The sequence below is a fragment of the Malus domestica genome, chromosome 05 (genome assembly GCF_042453785.1).
Source record: "Malus domestica chromosome 05, GDT2T_hap1".
NCBI classification, from domain to species: Eukaryota; Viridiplantae; Streptophyta; class Magnoliopsida; order Rosales; family Rosaceae; genus Malus; species Malus domestica.
The window spans coordinates 45,752,740-45,773,404 of NC_091665.1; the positions used below are offsets into that span (position 1 = coordinate 45,752,740).

The window sequence follows — 20,665 nt, forward strand, 5'->3', positions numbered from 1 at the left end:
ATATCGCAAGCTAATGCTTCACAGTGGTACAAACAGAAACACGTAGCAGAGTGATCTCAAGGAGAGAAATTTGTTTATAACGAGGATGTCACTACAATAGTATTCCAAATTAATCAAATTGTTGAATATGAAATGTTAAAAACATAGTATTCTAAAATTACTCAAACTTTTATTTTATTGATAAACTATCTAATTGATAGAAGAGCCGAGGAGTTAATCTCGTCTTGTCTCGCCTCGCCTCTAGCAAACCAATGTTGCAAAGTCGTTCTTTTGGCGCTCGTCAGGCTCGACCTGCACAAGGAGAATGAACCATACATGTCCATGGCAGAACAGAAGCAAAACAGCTTTGATCATAAAAAGTGATAATACAATCGATCATGTAAAACTCTTGTCTATAATTATTTAAAACCCCATTACAAGTAAACGTACGGATCTTCACACCAGCTAATCGTAAACCAAAAGTAGACACCAGAGCTCCAACTCTTGCGGACTCCAGCTCCCATCCTTCACAAATTCGATTTCCTGCAATAGTTAACGCTGACTGATACGAAAGTTTCAAAAGCAACCACTTTATTACATTTGGTAAACTGAAACAGCAGCATAAAGTAAAACAAGACCAACTGCAGGGCAAAATGTTCGTAACCATCATAAAACGTAGACTTACAAATCTATCTGAAAAGGGAATTACTGAGCGGAATACGTGAATTCACAGATCCCCTTCTTCACCTCCAATTTCTTCTTTTCTCTGGGCGAGCTAGCATTACTTGCCAATAAATTCGACTGACATAGTTCACAAGGACATATAGCACTATTAAGCATATTTTGATTCACAAACCCACAATTAATGATATAGGGCTAAAAAACGCAGCATAAATATAACCCAAATGTGATAGTTAGAACTGAAGAAACATTGATAGAACCAACTAATAAGAGAAATATGGAAGGAACACGTATATTAGTCCAAGATCAGAAGCAATATTTGCAATTAGCTGTGCAGCATCACGTGTCGCAGGAATTTGAATCTTGATTGAAACCTATACGCAGTGAAGCTCGTGTCAATTACTGTTTGAAAGAGTGATACATATGGATTCTTTTATGATCGAACAAACAAACCACACATAATATATTAAGTAAGTGCAATAACCTTTCGTCCCTCAACAGCACCAGGAATTGTGCACAATGCGGGCTTAGAAATACCAATATCCTGCAGAATTAAAAAAAAAAATTAATTCAGAATGAAACTAGTTCAAGTATGGATTGCTAATTGACATAATAATCCGAGTATGCACAAGTACGTTAGTACGTTACGTTACTGTCTAAGTAGGAGCCATTTAGTGCATTGGCTAAAGCTGTATCAGTTGATTGTATACTGAGGTCTCTTCTCTTTACACTCTCATGAAACACTCAGCCGCGTCTGCATAATGCGAGAACATAACGCAGCTGCAAACCCAAACCCAAGCACCCCAAACACAGCTTTTAGTTTCCGCACGGATTTCGGCCCCTGATTCTCAATCTCAGAAGTATTAAATCTCAGAAGTATTGGAAGGAAATTGGTGCTCAGAACAGCCTGCATTGCATTTGCCAATTATAAGCATGCATAAATTTCTTATTCTTGAGCATAACAAGCCAACTAATTATAGTTAATTAGTTAATTAATTGACGATCAAAATAGCATAATCTCTAACATAACCAACAACAAAACGCCCCAATCACTCTTAATCTTGAGCATTCATAAAAATAAATAATGCAAACCATTTACCACGAAAATTCTTGTAATTTTAGAAAGGTTGACGGAGAGAGGGTTACTTACGGTGGCAGAGACGGCGAGGAGGAAATGGAAGGTCAGGTGAGATCGCGCGCGGAGGAGGATTAGGGTTTGACGGAGGGGGGTGGAGGATCGCCATGTTCGAGCAGTTCTCAGCACTCGTCCAAAAATTGTCATTGCTTCTGGTACGTACTACGTACTGTTGAATTCTAAAGAGTGCAAAAGTATGAGAGAATGATCCTTTTATTCATTGACTCCAAAGTTTGGCTTAATTAGCATACAAGAAACAAGTATAATCAGAAAAAAATTCCACGTCTAACAACCCTAGACTGTTGGGATTAGGTCAAACACTAACTATGTATTTTCTCCGACAAATAAGGATTATTTATCTAATTAACTAAATGAATTAAATAAAACTAATAGATAATTATCCAACAAGTACCACTAGGTTTGAAATTCTCCTAAAGATTAGGTCAAAAACCAAGAACTACAAAACCACAGTAGAGGATCTGGTTGGGACGCATTGACGATCCCCATTGACGATCAATAGTTGATGCGATATCCATGGTTGTTGGATCGAGAACAGTAAAGGGAAGTGATTTCTCACATACCTATTTATTACATTGTCTTAACACACTTCGATGCAGAATTTTGTTACATTGTCGTCCTTGAGCATAAAGTCACTATTCTACTCAAACGCAAGAGAACACAACTTTTCCTAAGGTCATATGAAATTTCACAAGCAAGGGCTACATGAAACTCTAAGCTTAAACAGAAACTCCGAGTTCCAAGAGTAGCGTGTGGCTGAGAGCGTTGGATGCTTGGCCATGAAATTGAATGGGACCTGCAATGGAAAGATTTTCAGATTAGTTGTGGAGAAATGTAGCTGCAGTTAAAATGGAAATCACAATATCGACTCATGGGCCTGTAAACGGGTCGGGTTTATCGGGTTTGGATCAGGTTCAATCCGACCCGTTAAGTTAACGTATCACCCGAACCCAAACCGTTAAGCTAACGGGTCATCTGAACCCGACCTGTTTCACCCGTTAACACACGTTAACAATTATTATTATTTTTTTTTGCATAGAGTTTATTTTTTGTTGTTAAGATTTTATTAAAATTACTAAAACATCCTCAACTAACGGGTCTAATGGGTTGACCCAAAGTGACCCGTTATTTAACGGGTTCACCCGTTAGCGACCCGACCCGTTAAGCATCCACCCAAATACTAATATTAACGGGTATGGTTGGGTCGGGTTAACGGGTCGGGTCCAAAATGCCAAGTCTACTCATGGCTAACAGTAATCGCTGATAGTTTTGTTGGACTCGGAAAAACCAGGCCAACCATGACAGTGGAGAAAACCAAGACTGAGAAAAGAAAAAAACTCATGAAGTTCATAAAATATAGGTATTCATAACCCACCAGGACTGATGTAACGGTTGTTGATAGCCCAGTCGTTCCTCAGGGATGCAAATTTCTTGAATGGTGCACCTGAAAATTCAACATAAATCAAGAGTTTAAGTGTGATTGTTATAACATAATACTTGAATCACACTATGCCGAAAAACAGAAACATAAATACTCTCGAGAAATCTTTACCTTCAAGTTCTACCATTGCCTTCTTGATGACAGGCTTGAACTTACCTGGAAAACAAATTCAACAATCAGAAAATCTCCAATAATTTAGAAGGAATCAGATTGCCAAGATACAACCAAGTACGTCTTATATAAGATCCTAAAGTACTCTTTCCTAAGGAAAACTTTTGAAAAACACAGAAGGCAATTTATCAGTATAAAGATAACTGTCAATATTTTCGGAGAGACAATGATCTGATGGTATGCCTAGGACCTGGGAAAAGAACCTACAACCGCATAAAAACAATAACCAAAGATTTACTATACCATGTCTCCTTTCCACGTCCATTAATGAAGTCAATGCCGTTCCACCAACCGTCCATTCTTCCACAGGGGCATCCAAATTCCCAACCTGGATCCATGTCACGAAAAATAACATGCATAAAAAGACTTAATATTAAGAAATGATACAACTACGACAATGGAATACGGAACCAACGGCAACTAATACAAGCCTAATTAAGAAAGAATATATTTTGGCAGACTGAATAAATGAGACAGAGGATAGAGGTACAAACTGATGATATCAACCCAGTTTTTCCACTGTGAAGGAGAGCTCCAGCGGCATAACCCAATGCATAGCAGTATGTAGAATCAAAGTTGGTTGGTAAACCACATCTTCCTTCATACCTACAAAAAATAAGTGACAAAATGTGTACAAAAATAGGGATGCAAACATTAAGCAATATCTCCGATACACAACCACTAAACCTGTATCCTGATCAATCCATGCCAGCGAGCGAATCAGTTACCCTCAAAGCCCCAACTCATGGGTTGCACTTATTCTTAATCATTGAAACCACATTTAGCCAAAGGATTATGTCATTACGTTAAAAATTAAGTACCCGAAAAAGTGAGATTGTCCTTGGAAGTGGCCATTATATGAACCTTCCTGCTTCCTCTTCGCCAAGTCTGTCTCAACCATTTGAATAAGCATCTTCTCTGTTTCTATTTTGGCAACCTAGTGGTAAAAATAAACATTAGTATGCATGATGTGCCCAGAAAATCCCAGGACAGATTTAAGTCAAATTGGAAAATGAAAAATCTACCTGGACATTTCCATGAGGATCTCTTTCAAGCATCAACTGCTCTTGGATTGCTTCAGGTAGGAAATCAAAAAGCTCTAGAGATTGGCTTGTAAGTTTCTTTTTCCACAGCCCATCTTCATCTACAACCTCATGGGCCAGAATTTCATTCAATTCAGCAATAAGTTGCTGCACCTGCAAACAGCAAGGTTAAAAACATTATAAGTTAGCACACTTGCTTTCCAAGTAAACAAAGGAATAAGGAGAAAGAAGGGTTTCAAGTTGTCATATTAAAGATCAAGGATAATACCTCGGGAATGAAATCAATTAGACCCTCAGGGATAAGTATGACACCATAGTTATAACCAAGGTCAGCACGCTTCAAGATTACATTCACAATGTGGTCAGTGACATTTTTCAGTGTCAGCTTCTTTGCAGCAACCTGAAGAAAGATATAAGTCAGATGTATTCGGCAAATGGATATCTTTTGGTTGCACCAATAGATTACTTTGCACCATATTAGTTTCCACAAGAATACATGATGAACATTAGAAAGTAAGTGTCGATCAAGTTGTGACAGAGACACCAATTCTTATTGCGTTAATACCAATTTAATTAATAAAAAAAAGCGATATGAGCAAATTGAGTATGATGAAAAATATAACTGAAGTACCTCTTCTCCAATAATTGTAATGTTTGGATGAGTTTGCAAAGCACATTCTAATGTAATGTGTGAAGCCGCACGCCCCATAAGTCGTACAACTGCAGACAGAAGCACAAAATTATATTTTACACCGCAAACATAAGATTGAAAATTTTAAATATGTATCTAGTAGAAATTTGATTTACTTACAATGATAATATTTTCCAGTTGACCGGGCATCTATCATGACATTGCCAATCATTTCTGCATATATCTGCATAAAGTTTTTAACAGCCTATTACAATTATGCTAGAAGAGTGAATTTTAGCTATAAAGTGTCTAAATGCTCATTGAACTCCTGTGATTAGGAAGAATTTACACATGATACTTTAGGTATAGGAATTAAAGGTGCTTTCATGTTTGTGATGAGAAGATGAAAATTAATAACAATACAACATGGACCTGTACATTTGAGTTATTGATAGTGCCAAAAGAAAAAGAAATATGGTTATAGTCACCTTGCAAGCAGTGTCAAATCCAAAACTTATGGGGACCTCTTTGCATTTCAAGTCACCGTCAATGGTTTTGGGGCAACCTATCACACGAGTTTTCAAGTTCTTCACCCTGGTTTAACAGATAAAGAAAAAAATTACAAAACCCGAGAAACAATTATATCAAAACAAAAAGTAACCTACTCTCATAATTGCATCAAAGGGCACCACGTTTGGAATGGCAAGTAAAATTATTCCAAAGAGCTTCTTCACAACATACGTGAAGTTTTCAGCAAGGAGGCAGGCATTTGTGTTTGAGTCATCTCCACCGATAACAACAAGCCCATCCAAATCAAGCTTCACGGCTGTTTCTTGTGCTTGTTTAAACTACAATACATATCCATTTAAAATGGTTACTTGGTTAGATAAACATACTTAACATGAATATCTTCACAAAGGAAACAAGAGCCACCTGCTCTGGAGATTCAATCTTGTCCCTTCCACTGCGAATCATATCGAAACCACCCTGATAAGACGAAAATACGAGCAACACGTCAATTATCTTCTAGCCAAAATGAAGCTACACGTAATACAGATGCATATATGCAGCTAAATGTGTGCTGTATATCTTGCTTTCAAGAATTTAAGCATAGACACGCACATTTCCTCGCGCCAAATAATTGATCCTTACAACAATTAAGTTGAGGTAAAAGCTTCACACAAGGTAAAAATTCACACTCAAAACACTCACTTGATTTCTGTATGGATAAATATACTCGGGGGTAAGTTCGATATACTTGTTTTTCATGATCCCAGCAGGCCCGCCCCTGAAACCATACATTGTGCTTCCTTTGGCGCGGTCTTGCAAGTAATCTAACACCAAAACATCGATCGAAATCAACCAAAATTCGAAAAGCAATACAAAGTTTACGAAACATATAACAAATTGATAATTAAGACCCTCACCGAAAATTCCAGAAATCACATTGTGCCCCCCGGGCGCTTGGCCTCCAGATAAAACAACACCGATCTTCAACTTCTGCTCCGGTAGACCCGAATCGGAATCGCTTGGCGCCAACAGTGCAGATGGCTGACCGAAAACATTAGGAAACAACTTCGCGATCTCCTCTGAGAAACCGAAACGAGAAAGGATCAAATACGGAGTACAAAATCCAAAAAGCACGAATTCTACAGTCTGATCGCTAAATCTAATCGACTAACATTGAACTTCAAATTTTCTCCGAGATCAAACGCTAGAAAAACGCATGGATCCGAGCGCAAAGCGGAAGAAGAAGAAAGAATAATAAACTGACCTGGATTGCCGGCGGCGGAGCTAGCGGGACCGTCGACGACCTTGAAGGGCTTTCTGAGCACGGAAGGGAGGGGAAGTGCATGATCGATACGACTGGCCTGGACCTCGCTGTAGACGGAGGCGAATCGGCCGGTGACAGGTGCCGGAACTGACTCAACACCGGCAGCACCGCCGTTAGCAATCAGTGATGGCGAAGCCATTAAAACCTAACACGCAAAGACAGTGTCTCCGAGATCTTCGAGTGTTTTGGTGCGACTGCGAACGGAGAGTGAAATCTATCGAATCGCGTTTGACTCCCGACAGTGAGAGTGCGGGCGTTTAAACGGGGAGTTGAGAAGGGTAGGAACGTCATTTCAGGTCATTGAACTCTCCGCATTGGAGCGGAATGTTAGGTGGCCCATTGGATGCGAGGGTGTTTCGGGAATTGGACGGACGGGATTTGGAGATGTGGTGGTGTATGGTATGTTATGGTATGGTGGTCTAGACGGCAACGGATGTTGGTGGCGGGTTTTTCGTAGGTAGACACCTAACCCTCCTCCGGTGGTTGGTGGGCGCCAGAAATCTAGAGCGATTTGGCATATTCCGGAATCGCGGATCTTTCGTTTGCGTTCGAAACCAGGGTGTTTGGTGACAAGATTTGATTGGCAATTGGGTATCAAACTATTAGGCCCAATTGTTTGGGCCAATATTTGAGTTTCCAAATTATAGGCCCAATTCAAAACCCCAAATTAGTGGTTCGAGTCATAATTTTGTGTCCACTCAATACAAGTGTGCTAAATGAGAATCGGGCTAGTTTTTTACATCCACGGTGTATAAGGCATTTCTTTCATCTTATTGTGTTTCGGATTCAAATATTATCCCCTTCATTTAGTGTGAAGTAAAAAATTGTCTGTTATTAGAACTAGATGATTTTTCAAGTGAAGTTGAATTCTCCCTCCTAATTCTTCTCCCTCCTATCGCCTTCTATTTGAATGGTCAATTAGGAGCTCGTACGAAGAAAACCAAACAAAATTTAGCAAAATGGAACGAACTAACAAGTTAAACTACGAGCCCCTTCATCGAGTTGATGACTTTAGCTACCATGAGGTAGAAAAGCAATAATTAAAGCTTCGTGTGCAGAGAAAAACACTATTAATCAATTAAGCTACAAAGCTCTTGTTTGACGACTTTAGCCAGCATATCACTTTAATCTCAGGCTGCTATGCTTTTCTCTTTGCTTTATTAGTTACTAATGATCATTATCGCAACGCCGTCGACTTGTTTTAACAACTTGATTGCCAGTAAATGATGCTTTTCTACATATGGATTAAAGATGATCATCCATATGAATCCAAACAATGTGTTAACGACGTAATTTAATATAATTTCTTCTGCATTATTGGATAGGGCAACATGAAGAACTAAACAAGTCATTAATTTAGATGAATGGAATCTCTCCACTTCCTCTTATCATCTAAAACTTAAAAAAAGAGACTCTAGCAAAAGCACTTTTTGTGCCTAAACCATATAAGCACTTTAATCAAATAGGTTTTCGGCAATGTTAGGAAATGTTTAACTACAAAAAATTATTCTCATCTCATAAGTGCTTTTATTAGAAGCAAAATTCTACCTCAAAAAAGCTCTTCCAAATGCTTTTAAAGTCTTCTTGACAATCAAGAACTTACAACGACATTTGGCTAAAAATGTCAAAGGTGCTTAGGGATCATAGAGCACTTTCTAGAGAAGAACACGTTATGTGTTTCTTTTTCTTCAACAAGAAACACTTCAAAATGATTTTCCAAAAAAAAAAAAAAAACTTTATATTTGTAATAAAAATTTCGAGGTGTTTCTAGTAAGAGCTCTTCTAATCAAGCGCTTACGAAGATAAGTACTTTCAACAAAAGCAAGCCCATACGGAGCCTTCCAAACAAGCTCTCATGGAATGGAACCACTACTTTTCATGTTAACCAAACTCTTCAAAAGGATGTGCCAACTAACGGTAATTAGACCCTACAAAGTAAACTATTAAGCATCATGATTACTGGCTCGATTAACTAAAAGAATGTTCCTCATTTGCCTTCTTGCATTCACCAACTCATCTATTAAAATGTTGTAAAACACAAGACACAATCATGATTAACAAACCCCACAAATGCCAAGGGTGCATAAATGATTAATTTGGCACAAAACTTCCTTCAAGGCTCCAATTCAAACCATGTCCAAAACGAAAGCGTCCTCCAAGAAGCAACAAAGAATATGCAAGGCATTGTGCTGCAGCGGCTGCCGGCTTAGCGTGTCTTCGTCTAGCTCGGAGGAAGTAGCCAGCTCTAGTTCCGATAGGTACCCTTCAATATCAAGCCTATCGCATGCCATGGTTCAAGAGAGACTCGACCAGATGATCAGGGAAGGGCAGGAGGGCTTGAGGCACGTTGATCATCGGAGAAGAAAGCAGCGAGCTGGTGATGATCATGATCAACTTCAAGCAGGAGGAGGGACTAAATTTGTTGTAATGGTTGCGATGGAGATGTGTTCTTATGATCCGAGGGAGGATTTCAGGGAGTCCCTGGTGGCGATGATAGTGGCAAACCGAATACAAGAGCCGAAAGATCTTCGTAGCCTCTTGAATTATTATGTTTCGATGAATTCAGATGAGTATCGTGGGCTTATACTCGAGGTGTTTCATGAAGTTTGCTCTGATTTTTTCTTATGTAAATTCCATTAACTGATGAGCATATTCTAATTATCTAAATCCAATCCAATCCAACTATGGAAAAGCGGCTTTGAACTTGAGTGCATGGAGGGAAACACACAACTCTTTCTAATTTGCCCATAATTTAAATTTAACACAAAAACAAAATTGTGACATTATATTGGGGAGAAAAGAAGACGAACCCATATGAAATATTCAAATGATAACTACAAATCTAACAATAACTTACGTTGCAAAATTTTTGAATCTGCACCACATATTCTGCCGCGACGAAAGTTTATGTGATTCTTGCCCCTTATTGATCTCCTCTTGGGAAGGGCAAGAAAGCGGAGTAAGGCATTGAAAAACCAGGCATCAATTGTCTGAAACATGACTTTGGACGTCTGATACATATGAAATTGAAGCAGGCCGAATAGAGGGACTGGGAAAAAAGGCAATAGGGTAAAGTACAGACTTTGTTCATTTCATCTCGACGGGAATCAAGAGCAAAATGGTGGCGGCAAAGGCGAGCATGGTGGTTGCCATGTGATGAGGCGATATTATACTATTTATTTTACCCTATTCTTAGTTATAATTTATTGGTTATTTTGTGAGAATTTTGATACTTTGTTATATATTTTCAATGTAGGACATTCGACTTCCTTTGGAGTAAAAAGTGATTAAACGGATGAATTTTGGAGTGATTCTAATTGGAGGATGTTCGTGAGTCTTTCAAGATAATTGTATCAAAATTCCAGATTTTTCTACCAAGCCATTTGACTGTGGTGAAGAAATAAAGGCCCAGCGATCAGCTTTCCCAGATTGACATTTCTGGACGTTTTGGGTATTTTGAAGGTCAAGATGACATATTTTGATAAAGATTCCTTCTGAGGATTTGTAGGAGACGTCTTCATCTTTCAAAAGAGACATTTTGGGACTAAATTGGAGTTGATTTTGTCAGTCAAAAGATGAATTTTCTGAGAAGTCCGAATTTTAGCTCGGAATTATTAAAGAATGTACTTAAGCTAATTTTTTTCTTAAATTAACTTTTAAAAAAATTATGTAGACTATCGTAAATTAATTTTATGAACATTTTAATCTAAAAATATTTAAATTCCGATAAATATTAAAAAATCACTAAATCTTTCCACAAAGCAAGCCTTCAACTTTCACCAACCGTTCAACTTTCATCAAACTTTCAACTTTCACCAACCGTTCAACTTTTATCAATCATCCTCTATATAAACACAGGTCAAATATCAATTGATCACACAATCTTTCAACCTTTAATCATCCTCTATATTCACCAATCTTTCAACTTTCAAAGTGTTTTTCTTTCCTAAAAATCCTCAATATTTCATCAATGGGTGATAGAAGAAGGCTTAGTAGGGTAATACAGATGACACAATACCAAGCAAGGCTTGACATTGAGGATGCAGAAATGATCAACGCCGAAGCTGAACTTGCAAACTCACTTATGCAATATGAGCACCATGCCGAATCTAGCCATCGTGGTTCTGTCACGAGACGTTCATTTGTGCAACGTGATAGAGAAGAGGTGTCATGACCGAATGATGAAAGATTATTTCATCGAGCATCCGAGATTTCCTGCTCATGATTTTCGGAGGCGGTTTCGGATGAGGAGAGAGCGTTATGAAGGGAACTTTAACGAAAAACTCCCAGTACTGTTTACTTTAACGAAAAACCATATTTTAAGACTAAAAAGTCAATCCTGATACTATTCACTTTATCCCTTATTTTGTCCTTATCGTTAAAACTCAAAGTTTTCAAGCCATTTTCATTAGTTTTCCTCTTTTTGAAAGCATCTTGAATGCAGTTGTCAATCATGACCACTACTTTGCAAGGAAGATAGATGTCGTAGGCCAAAAAAGTCTATCACCTCATCAGAAGCTCACATCTGCATTTCGGATGCTAGCTAATGAGTGCTTTGCAGACTCGACTGACGAGTATTGCCGGCTTGCGAAGAGTATTGCCATTGAGAACCTAAAGCGCTTCTGTCAGGCAATTCAAGCCATAGATGGAGCCATATACCTCCGCAAGCCAAATCGTGAAGACTTGAAGAGGCTTCCACGCAAGGCAGACAAAAGAGGCTTCCCTAGCATAATAGGAAGTCTCGATTGTATGCATTGGGAGTAGAAGAATTGTCTTACTAAGAGAATCACAAAGAAATTCGCTAGAAGTCAAGTTTTTCGGTGCTGGAATTCTGACTTGGATCGTTGAATCCTGGTGAAGCAGAAGTCCGTAAAACTACAACCATTGAGTAGGGACGAAATTTATGTTTAAGCCTCGATCTTCAATTTGTCTGTTTAATATTATTTCGTTTTGTTCATACTTTGTTAATTTATTTATTCGCATTTATCATTGATTGCTAATATTTATCCAACAGAGGTTGCTGCTATTGCTGCTTCAACGTACTTAATATATGCTTTCTTTGCTTAATTAATTAATTAACAAAACAATCGAATATTTAAAGATTAATTAATATTTTCTATTGTTAGCTTATTGTGAGGTTAAGTCCAACTCCTTTAGACCATCTCCAACCATTGGGCTAAAAGTCAAATTTTTTAGCCCATAAACAACTTTTCTGCTTCAACCCTTCTGGCCTAAAATTTTAGCTTAGGATTATTAAAGAATGAACTTAGGCTATTTTTTTCTTTCTTAAATTAACTTTAAAAATGTAAGATCTCACATCGCCCAGGGGAGTGATCCTTATATGTATATTCCCTTCCCTACCTAGCATGATGCATTTTGGGAGCTCAATGGCTTCGGGTTCCATTGGAACTCTGAAGTTAAGCGAGTAGAGCGCGAGAGCAATCCCATGATGGGTGACCTACTGAGAAATTCTCGTGTGAGTTCCCAGAAACAAAACCGTGAGGGCGTGGTCGGGGCCCAAAGAGGACAATATCGTGCTACGCTGGTGGAGCGAGCCCGGGATGTGGTAGACCCTAGGTCGGGATGTGATAGATTTGGTATCAGAGCCTAACTCTGGCCGTGGTGTGCCGACAAGGTCATCGGGCCTTTTAAGGGGGGTGAATTGTAAGATCCCACATCGTCCAGGGAAGTGATTCTTATATGTATATTTCCATCCCTACCTAGCATGAGGCATTTTGGGAGCTCATTGACTTCGGGTTCCTTTGGAACTCCAAAGTTAAGCGAGTAGTTTGTGAGAGCAATCCCATTATGGGTGAACCACTGGAAAGTTCTCGTGTGAGTTCCCAAAAACAAAACCGTGAGGGCGTGGTCGGGGTCTGAAGCGGACAATATCATGTTACGGTGGTGGAGCGGGGCCGGGATGTGACAAAAAAAAATTATGTAGATTATCGTAAATTAATTTTATGAACATTTTAATCTAAAAATATTTAAATTCCGATAAATATTGAAAAATCACTAAATCTTTCCACAAAGCAAGCCTTCAACTTTCACCAATCTTTCAACTTTCACCAATCGTTCAACTTTCACCAAACTTTCAACGTAAGTACTTCTTCCTCTTTGGAGTGTATTTGTTGAGGTCCTCCATCATTAAATTTATTTCGAACCTCTCTTGCTCCCTATCCCCTTCTTCCTTCATTTGCAAGCGCATTCGGGCCGTTTTTTTGGTGAATTTTGAGTTAAATAATTTTTTTTGATTATTTTAGCCATTGGATTTAAATTTGGGTCGTTAGATCTTTTTTTTACTGTTAGATTTGATTATATTCAATCTTAGTTGTTGGATTTAATGTATTTTAAAATTACATTTAAAAAAAAAAAATTTGAATCTGGACCGTTGGATGAACCAACGGTCCAAAAAGCCCAACCGTTGGATGATAAAAAGAGTCGTTGGGTTGGGTTTGGTGGCACGCGCTGACAGCGGGGCCCACCCTGTAGGGCGTCGAAGGGCTCAGCCCGCGTGGGGCGAGTTGGGTGCGTGATCGGGCTAAGAATGGGTTGGGAAAGGGAGAGTCCACGCGTTTCTGGGCTATTCCTTGGGGGGAATTTGGCCCTCAATTGGCATTTGGCTTGGGTTGGGTTGGATTTTGGGGGGGGGGGGGAATAGGGGGAAATTTGGCATTTAGCCCAGGATTGAAGAGAATCTTAGTGTAGATAATATCGATTGTTCAAAAAATAAAATTACCATTTTCTATTACCCTTTAAAATATGCTTTATCCGTACAAGCATCTACCTTTGCAGGCATGCAACACATGCCTCGGTTAAATCATTTTTTTTTTTAACTTGAGGGATGTAGCTGAGTAATATAAACTAAACGGAAACAACCGTAGAACGTAACAAGGGTGTTTGTTTATCATTTCTTTGTAGAAAATTACGTCTCATGTCCTCGAACAGGTACATACATATATACAACACAAGATACAAGTTGCTCTGGTGAGCTCTGTCCAGTGAGTAAGGAGGGGCTGCGCGCGGCCTTCCTTGAGTAGCACGGATATGCTGCAATTGTCTTTCCTCGTAATCTGTAGCTGTCCGTCGATGTACATTGTCAGCAACCACGACTCGGCATTGCCACTCGAGATGGGTAAACCTTTGAAAGGTGTGAGGCTGTCACCGGCTGTGTAAATATCTGTGTCTGATTTTCTGTATAATTGGACAAGTCAATTTGCAGCACCAAACAAGCCATTTTAGAGGAATGGAATCTCTCGACAAGAATTGAAGAATGGAATCCGTCCACCCGAGGAATTGGAGATAATCGAATTTATTCAACCTAAAACGTAAAGGAGACTTTAGCGAAAGCACTTTGTATTTAAACCATATAAGCACTTTAATCAGTAGGCTTTTGGGCATCCTTGGAAATCTTTCACTAAAAAGAACTTATTCACATATAAAAAAATTCGCACATCAGGTGCTGCATCATTTTCATTCACTATGCCAGAGACCATCTTTTAGTACGATCGAGCCTATAGATAAAACGGCGATTCAACAGGTACCGCCGAATTAACAGTACAAACTTCATTGAAAGGCAATTAACAAGCCGTCCCATTGGCTAAGTTATAACTGGGGCCAGTTACTGTTGGAATTTATTAGGTTTATTTAGGAAATTAATTAGAGATTTGTTTTGATTTTGTAGTAGGGTATTTTTGGCATTTACGCATTAGGGTTTCTTAGGTTTATTGCTCTATAAATAGAGCTTGTAATTTAGTTTGAGGATCAAGTCAGTCACAATGTAGTCTCTAGGGTTTTTGTAGCCGTCTTGGCATTCTCAATTTGTTCAATAAAATTCCTATTATTTTGTAGTCTTGTTTGTTCCGCACTCTGATATTCAACTTGGTATCAAAGCAGGTTCGATCCTTATGGTTCAATCCGTTCTTGTTGGTATCAATTTGTTTTGTCGCTTTTTGTTTTTTGGTTTAGTTTGGGTCTCGTTTAGGCTTTCGCTTCCGCTTTGGTCCGTGTCCTTTGTTCTTGGTCACTCTGTTTTTGTTCGTTTTGTCTTTGGATTTCTGTTTATGTTCTTTGTCTTTGGATTTCGGTATTGACCGTCAAATTGTGTTAGTCTTGTCCGTAGATTTTTTACGTTTTCTGGTTTGGTTTTCAGTTTGTCCTTGGTAGTCTTCAAGAAAGGAAAAAAAAAATCTGTTTTTTGAAAAAAGGAATTTGGTGAATCCATCGCACTAGGATTTCTGCATTCCCCAGCCCCACCCTGCATCTGGATCCGTCCACAACCGTACCCTCGCGGAAAAAAAAAAAAAGAAAAAAAGGAGGCTAGTGATGTTGGTTCGCACAGAAGAAAAAAAGGAAGGAGGTTGGTGATGTTGGTTCGCACAGAAGGTAAAAAAGAAGAAGAAGGAATCGCACAGAAGGAAAAAAAGGAAGAAAGAAGGAAGAAAAAAAAATATTTGGTTGGATTTTTTGTTTGTTTGTTAGGCATCGGCATCGACATTTGCACTGGTACTAGCATTGGAATCTTGCACTGGCATGGAAATCTTGCACTGGCATTGGAATCTTGCACTTGCATCGGTGAAATTTCGTATTGATTGGCATCGGAAATTGGCATCGGTATTGGCATCGGCATTGGAATCGGCATCAGCATCGGTATTGGCATCGGCATTGGAATTTGGAGGCTTGCATCCACATCTGCTTGTTGGCAAACTCATGTCATGTACCGCCATGAGTTTGACGGGGGGTGTTGGAATTTATTAGGTTTATTTAGGAAATTAATTAGAGATTTGTTTTGATTTTGTAGTAGGGTATTTTTGGCATTTACGCATTATGGTTTCTTAGGTTTATTGCTCTATAAATAGAGCTTGTAATTTAGTTTGAGGATCAAGTCAGTCACAATGTAGTCTCTAGGGTTTTTGTAGCCGTCTTGGCATTCTCAATTTGTTCAATAAAATTCCTATTATTTTGTAGTCTTGTTTGTTCCGCACTCTGATATTCAACTGTTACATGATGTACAAGTCCATGGAAGCCATGAAATCGGCTGCAATTATCGCACACGCTTCAGGAGCCATGCATGGCCCTCTAAGAGGGGATTGCAGTGTAAACAAATACAGACACTGTTACAAGACTCTAGACAGGGAGCGTTACCAAATATACATATATACATACATGTGTGTGCACATCAATGTGGTTTAAACTTGTATGCTTATAAGAAGCACACATATAGATTCTGTAACATTACCTGCAATTCTTCGTACAACAGGCTAAATCCAAGAGTCTAGATTAGTCTAATCAACTTTATTACGCTTAAATATGATTTTTTTTCTCTTAATTTTATTACAAGCGATATCATTATTTAATTTATGCGAAGAGAAGAGAGTAGGGTTTGAACCCAGGTAATGATGATTACAAATCAATAAAAGCATGCAAGAGACATAATTTTTAGCAACAATTTGTGACAAGCCTTTATTCTTCACTTATTGCCCGTACTTGTGAATGAAGACACAATAACATTGTTAAAATAGGAAGAAAATAAGAAAAATCCCAAATATTCAAATGATAACAATAAATAAAATATTTATGTTGCAAGATGCTGAATCTGCACCATATATTGTGCTCTGACGAAAAGTGTATGTGATTCAATGCGCCTTGGTCTTCCAAATTAATTTCTTCTTGCGAAAGCCAAGGGAGCGGAGTAAGGGTTTGAAAAACCAGGCATCCATTTTCAGAAACATGGTTTTGACAAATTGATACACAGGAAACTGAAGCAGGCCGAATAGAGGGACTGGGAAAAAGGCAATAGGGTAAAATAGAGACTTGGTCCATTTTTTCTCGATGCGAATCAAGAGCAAAATAGTGGCAGCAAAGGCGAGCATGGTGGTTGCCATAGACAAGAAGAGAAAGATGAATCCTATCATGACCTTGTGAGGAATGCTTTTAACGAAATTTGGGTACTCGAGAGGGGAGGAGAGGACCGAGAGAAAGAATGCCACAGAAGATAATGAGCAGGCGATGGCCACAACGTCCATGCTGGTAAAGAGCCAAAAGAGAGGATTGTTCTCGAAAACAGGACGACCATTTTGCTCGTTACCCCCAGGAATGGCGTAGGCGGCTGCAAAGACCACAGTGGCCACTAGCACCGCCACGGTTGAGCATGACCGAGCCGTTTCTTTTACCCAATCTTGTGCGGACTTCAGAAGCTCGTCATGCCCAGCGTTGAACAACTCCTCCTCTGTCTGATCGTTGTCGTTGTGGTGCATGATGTAATGAGGTGGTAACATCTCTTTTATACGCTGACACAAACACACGTACACATTTATCATGTCAACGTATAGATTTTGTAATAGAAATATTTGTCTAACAACATAAGTATTTATAAGGTCGATAGACTTAATCAGTAATACAAATATCTGTGTGACAAGATAAGTCTAGTAAGAGAACATTACCTGCTTCCAGAGCAGCTCTTTTTGCAATTCCATGGCAGGGCCTATTACTTTCTGAGCCACTGCTATAGAGTAGTAAGTTCTATCTGCAGCCTGGTGCAATATGGTGTTTCCATTGCGGTCTATCCTCATACTCAGCTTTGACATCAGAGTTGGTTCGCTTTCGATAAGATCAAGGATATTTTCCCTACGGTTCTTAATGGCCAGATGCAAAATGTTGCGTTCGTAACGGTTAACATGCTCGGCTGCCTGAGGACGTTGCTCAAGTATCTCCCGTACAATGGGTTCAATTCCTTTGATAGTTGCTATAAGCAATGGGGAAGAGTTGTATAATTCACTCCTCGCCTCCTTTCTCGATTTGGTTGCTTCCTTTTCTTTTTCATATCTATCGAATTCGGTTATCTCCCTGACCCAAGAGAAATGCTTATCTGCGGCCGCGTTTCCTTTTTCACCACCTTCATCACCATTTGTCGTACCGGATTTGGTTGCTTCCTTTTCTTTATCAGGTTTTTCCCATAGAGAAATGGTCCTGATTTTTGCTTGCTTACTAGGAGTCAACAAAGAATGGTCGTCCCACTTGACGAGCAATTGGATGAGTTTCTTCAGAAATTTTTTGTTTTTCTTCTCGTTCCATATCATGTAGATTACCTCTTTCTGTGGGCCTCCTATTCCTATCCATCGCATGGTCAAGCATATGTATACATTAACTAAAGTGTCATAGGAAGATGTTATCAGCTCTCTAAAGAAGTTATTATGAAATCTTCATCTTGTTATATAAAATCATAAGAAATAAGTAAATAATATTTCTTTTTAGAGTTCCAATAACAAAAGTTCGCTTTAATGAAAATGGGGCGGAAAATAAACAAACCTTTAGCAAGGGAGTCCCATAATGAATAGTAAGCCTTCATAACAACTGCCAAACATTTAATGCATGCAACTTCGTTAGAATAGTGAAAAAAATCCAATTCGATCAATTAATGAGATTACAAATTTGATTACCTGCAAGCTTTTTCCGAAAGACGGATGGACGGGGATGGTTGCCATCCATGCCGCTCTCCACATCATCCTTCTGATGTGGTGTGACCACATTTCCTCCATCAGGAAGGCCTGCATATATAATGATATTAAGTATGAGATTACTGCTTCATTAAAAAAAAAAAAAAAAACATGCTTGCACCTGTGTATATATACCATGCGTATGTGCGCACACATATAGCAGTTTGTAGGGTAATGGGACTTACAATAATAAATTAGCATCTTCCATTTGCTTTCTTCAAAATTTGGATAAAAGGCAGTTGGCATTTGGGCTAGCAACTGAAGGCTTGTCAATCCTTTATCTTCCTCAAGGAGCGCTAGAGATGGGTATTTCTCCAATAACCAAATAGCAGTCTCTGCGTTGTAGAAGACAAAGAGCAAAAGTTATTAATCTACATTGCGGGTTCTCACATAGAGAGAGAGAGAGAGAGAGAGAGAGAGAGAGAGAGAGAGAGAGAGAGAGAGAGAGAGAGACCAAAATGTTGCGCAACGACTGTGATATGAAGAACGGACATTTTGTCATCTCTGTGGAAGTGCCTCCAAAGATTGTCCGCCTGTAGTTTGTCGGCATAAAGCTTGACCAAGTCCGTGTGACCGAGAGCAGCTGCCCTGAAGAGCGGAGTTTCTCCTAAATAGTTCCGAGTCTCCAGCAGCTGCAGCGCATAATTCTCTGAATCCCGAGCCTTCTGCTTCTGCAGCTCATTCTCTAAATCCCGAGCCTCCCGCAGCAGCAGCTCATAATTCTCTAAATCCCGAGCCTCCCGCAGCTGCGGCGCATAATTCTCTTTATCAGTACTACTAGTACTGATCTTGACCTCTTCTGGAACAGGCTTGTTGAAGTTGCTCACCAGGTACTCTGCCGCTTCCTTATTGCCGGACACACTCACCTCGTGGAGAGTATTGTTTCCGTACTTATTTGGAACCCTCACAGCTTTCATCTTGTCATTGATTGAACAGAGTATGTTGATAAGCATTTCGAGGACTTTTTTACCTTGTGATTTGCTGCTGTAAGAAGCCGCAAGGTGTAATACAGTGTCCCCGTCCACTGTCATTTCTTCGCGCATTATTTCCGGATGATTCTCGAACATTTCCTTCAGCTCTTCACATTTCTGTTCCATGGCATATTTATAGGAATCTTTCAACTTTTCCATTTTCTTTAATCTCTCTCTCTCTTTCTGATCCGGCCGAGAGCTATCCTCTCCCTCTTTCATCAGATCCGACCGAACCGTTAGCGTTTTCCAGTACTCCATTTGTAGTGTACCAGATAGCTTGGGGCATGTAATGCGGCGGTTGTTGCTTTGATTTATAGGCAGCTGCAGCTGCAGCTGCTGCTATATGCTTTACTTAATTAAGTAACAAAGAATATTGAATGATGAAGCATAAAGGATCGAAGAGTTAAAGGTTACTTGCTGTTTTTTAGCTGTACGTGCTTTCTCCGTACAAGCATCTACCTTGCTTATAATATTAGGTTTTAATTATGGATAAAGTGACTAAATTTTGAAACTCAATTTTGCAAATTCAATTATGTGGTTGTTGATGATTAGATTGTAGATAATGTTAAGGAGACTAAACTTTTAAACCAAATTTACAAATTAAATAATGTATCACAAATAAAAAATAAACCCGTTGATCAATCATTAATATTCGCATAATTTAATTTACAAATTTTAGTTTAAGAATTTGATATCCGATAACTATAAATTGTTTTCACAAAGTGTGAAACACGTCTAGCTACAATATACATTTATATTCGAAAGAATGTTGGAAATCATAATGCATACAACGATCGAATATTTAAACGTTTATCGCCATTTTCTTGCACCCCTTTTAAATATGCTTCATCCGTACAAGCATGTACCTTTGCAAGCATGCAACACATTCCTCGATTAAATATATTTTTTTTTATTTGAGGGATGTAATAGTAGGATGAAAATAATGTTAGGGAAATCAAATTTGTAAATTAAACAATATGTCACCAATAAAGAATAGGTACTAATACGAAATAAACACGTTAATCAACATTTAAGTAATAATCATATCATTAATTTCTATGTTATTTAGTTTGCAAAACTTAAACTTTTTCTCACATCATCCAGTAGTATAATATCAACGAAATGAAAACAACCGACAAAATGTAACAAAGAATATTGAATTAAGTAACAAAGAATATTGAATGATGAAGCATAGAGGATCGAAGAGTTAAAGGTTGCTTGCTGTTTTTTAGCCGTACCTGCTTTGTCCGTACAAGCATCTACCTT

General features: G+C 38.8%; 2 protein-coding genes and 1 long non-coding RNA gene across 5 annotated transcripts; all 3 read right to left on the minus strand.

Moving 5' to 3' along the window:
* Window positions 1-51: 51 nt before the first annotated feature.
* LOC108170314 (uncharacterized) lies at window positions 52-1,448 on the minus strand. Its single transcript, XR_011580908.1, has 5 exons — window positions 1,309-1,448; window positions 1,145-1,204; window positions 665-1,034; window positions 430-522; window positions 52-291 (listed from the first exon to the last, which is right to left on the minus strand). It is a non-coding gene; the product is annotated as an uncharacterized lncRNA (long non-coding RNA).
* A 903-nt stretch (window positions 1,449-2,351) lies between these two features.
* Window positions 2,352-7,483, minus strand: LOC103427788 (pyrophosphate--fructose 6-phosphate 1-phosphotransferase subunit beta). 2 transcript variants are annotated; one of them, XM_008365866.4, is made up of 16 exons: window positions 6,874-7,483; window positions 6,527-6,688; window positions 6,312-6,433; window positions 6,033-6,086; window positions 5,841-5,947; window positions 5,588-5,693; window positions 5,280-5,343; window positions 5,100-5,188; window positions 4,737-4,868; window positions 4,451-4,621; window positions 4,247-4,362; window positions 3,920-4,031; window positions 3,669-3,753; window positions 3,366-3,410; window positions 3,189-3,257; window positions 2,352-2,609 (listed from the first exon to the last, which is right to left on the minus strand). In XM_008365866.4, the coding sequence occupies exons 1-16, from the start codon at window positions 7,070-7,072 to the stop codon at window positions 2,533-2,535; spliced, it is 1,710 nt and encodes a 569-aa protein (XP_008364088.1). In that variant the 5' UTR covers window positions 7,073-7,483; the 3' UTR covers window positions 2,352-2,532. The 2 variants fall into 2 exon arrangements, with proteins under 2 accessions (XP_008364088.1, XP_070677690.1); XM_070821589.1 differs by having other exon boundaries at window positions 6,312-6,688; window positions 6,874-7,471.
* Window positions 7,484-16,368: 8,885 nt separating this feature from the next.
* On the minus strand, window positions 16,369-19,801 carry LOC103408761 (uncharacterized). Of its 2 annotated transcripts, none has more exons than XM_008347587.4 (6): window positions 18,883-19,801; window positions 18,614-18,763; window positions 18,372-18,479; window positions 18,241-18,285; window positions 17,376-18,043; window positions 16,369-17,222 (listed from the first exon to the last, which is right to left on the minus strand). In XM_008347587.4, the coding sequence occupies exons 1-6, from the start codon at window positions 19,655-19,657 to the stop codon at window positions 16,569-16,571; spliced, it is 2,400 nt and encodes a 799-aa protein (XP_008345809.2). In that variant the 5' UTR covers window positions 19,658-19,801; the 3' UTR covers window positions 16,369-16,568. The 2 variants fall into 2 exon arrangements, with proteins under 2 accessions (XP_008345809.2, XP_008345808.2); XM_008347586.4 differs by having other exon boundaries at window positions 17,376-18,079.
* Window positions 19,802-20,665: the final 864 nt, after the last annotated feature.

Bases quoted from the DNA above. Each gene is read 5' to 3' on its own strand.
- LOC103427788 (XM_070821589.1), bottom strand. From the start codon at position 7,072: ATGGCTTCGCCATCACTGATTGCTAACGGCGGTGCTGCCGGTGTTGAG. The intron at 3,258-3,365 runs GTAAAGATTTCT...TTGAATTTTCAG, and splicing joins GGCAATGGTAGAACTTGAAG to GTGCACCATTCAAGAAATTT. The intron at 2,610-3,188 runs GTGGGTTATGAA...TTTCCATTGCAG, and splicing joins CAACCGTTACATCAGTCCTG to GTCCCATTCAATTTCATGGC.
- LOC103408761 (XM_008347586.4), bottom strand. From the start codon at position 19,657: ATGGAGTACTGGAAAACGCTAACGGTTCGGTCGGATCTGATGAAAGAG. The intron at 18,286-18,371 runs GTAATCAAATTT...AATGTTTGGCAG, and splicing joins CTTTCGGAAAAAGCTTGCAG to TTGTTATGAAGGCTTACTAT. The intron at 18,080-18,240 runs GTTTGTTTATTT...ATGACACTTTAG, and splicing joins ATGGGACTCCCTTGCTAAAG to TTAATGTATACATATGCTTG.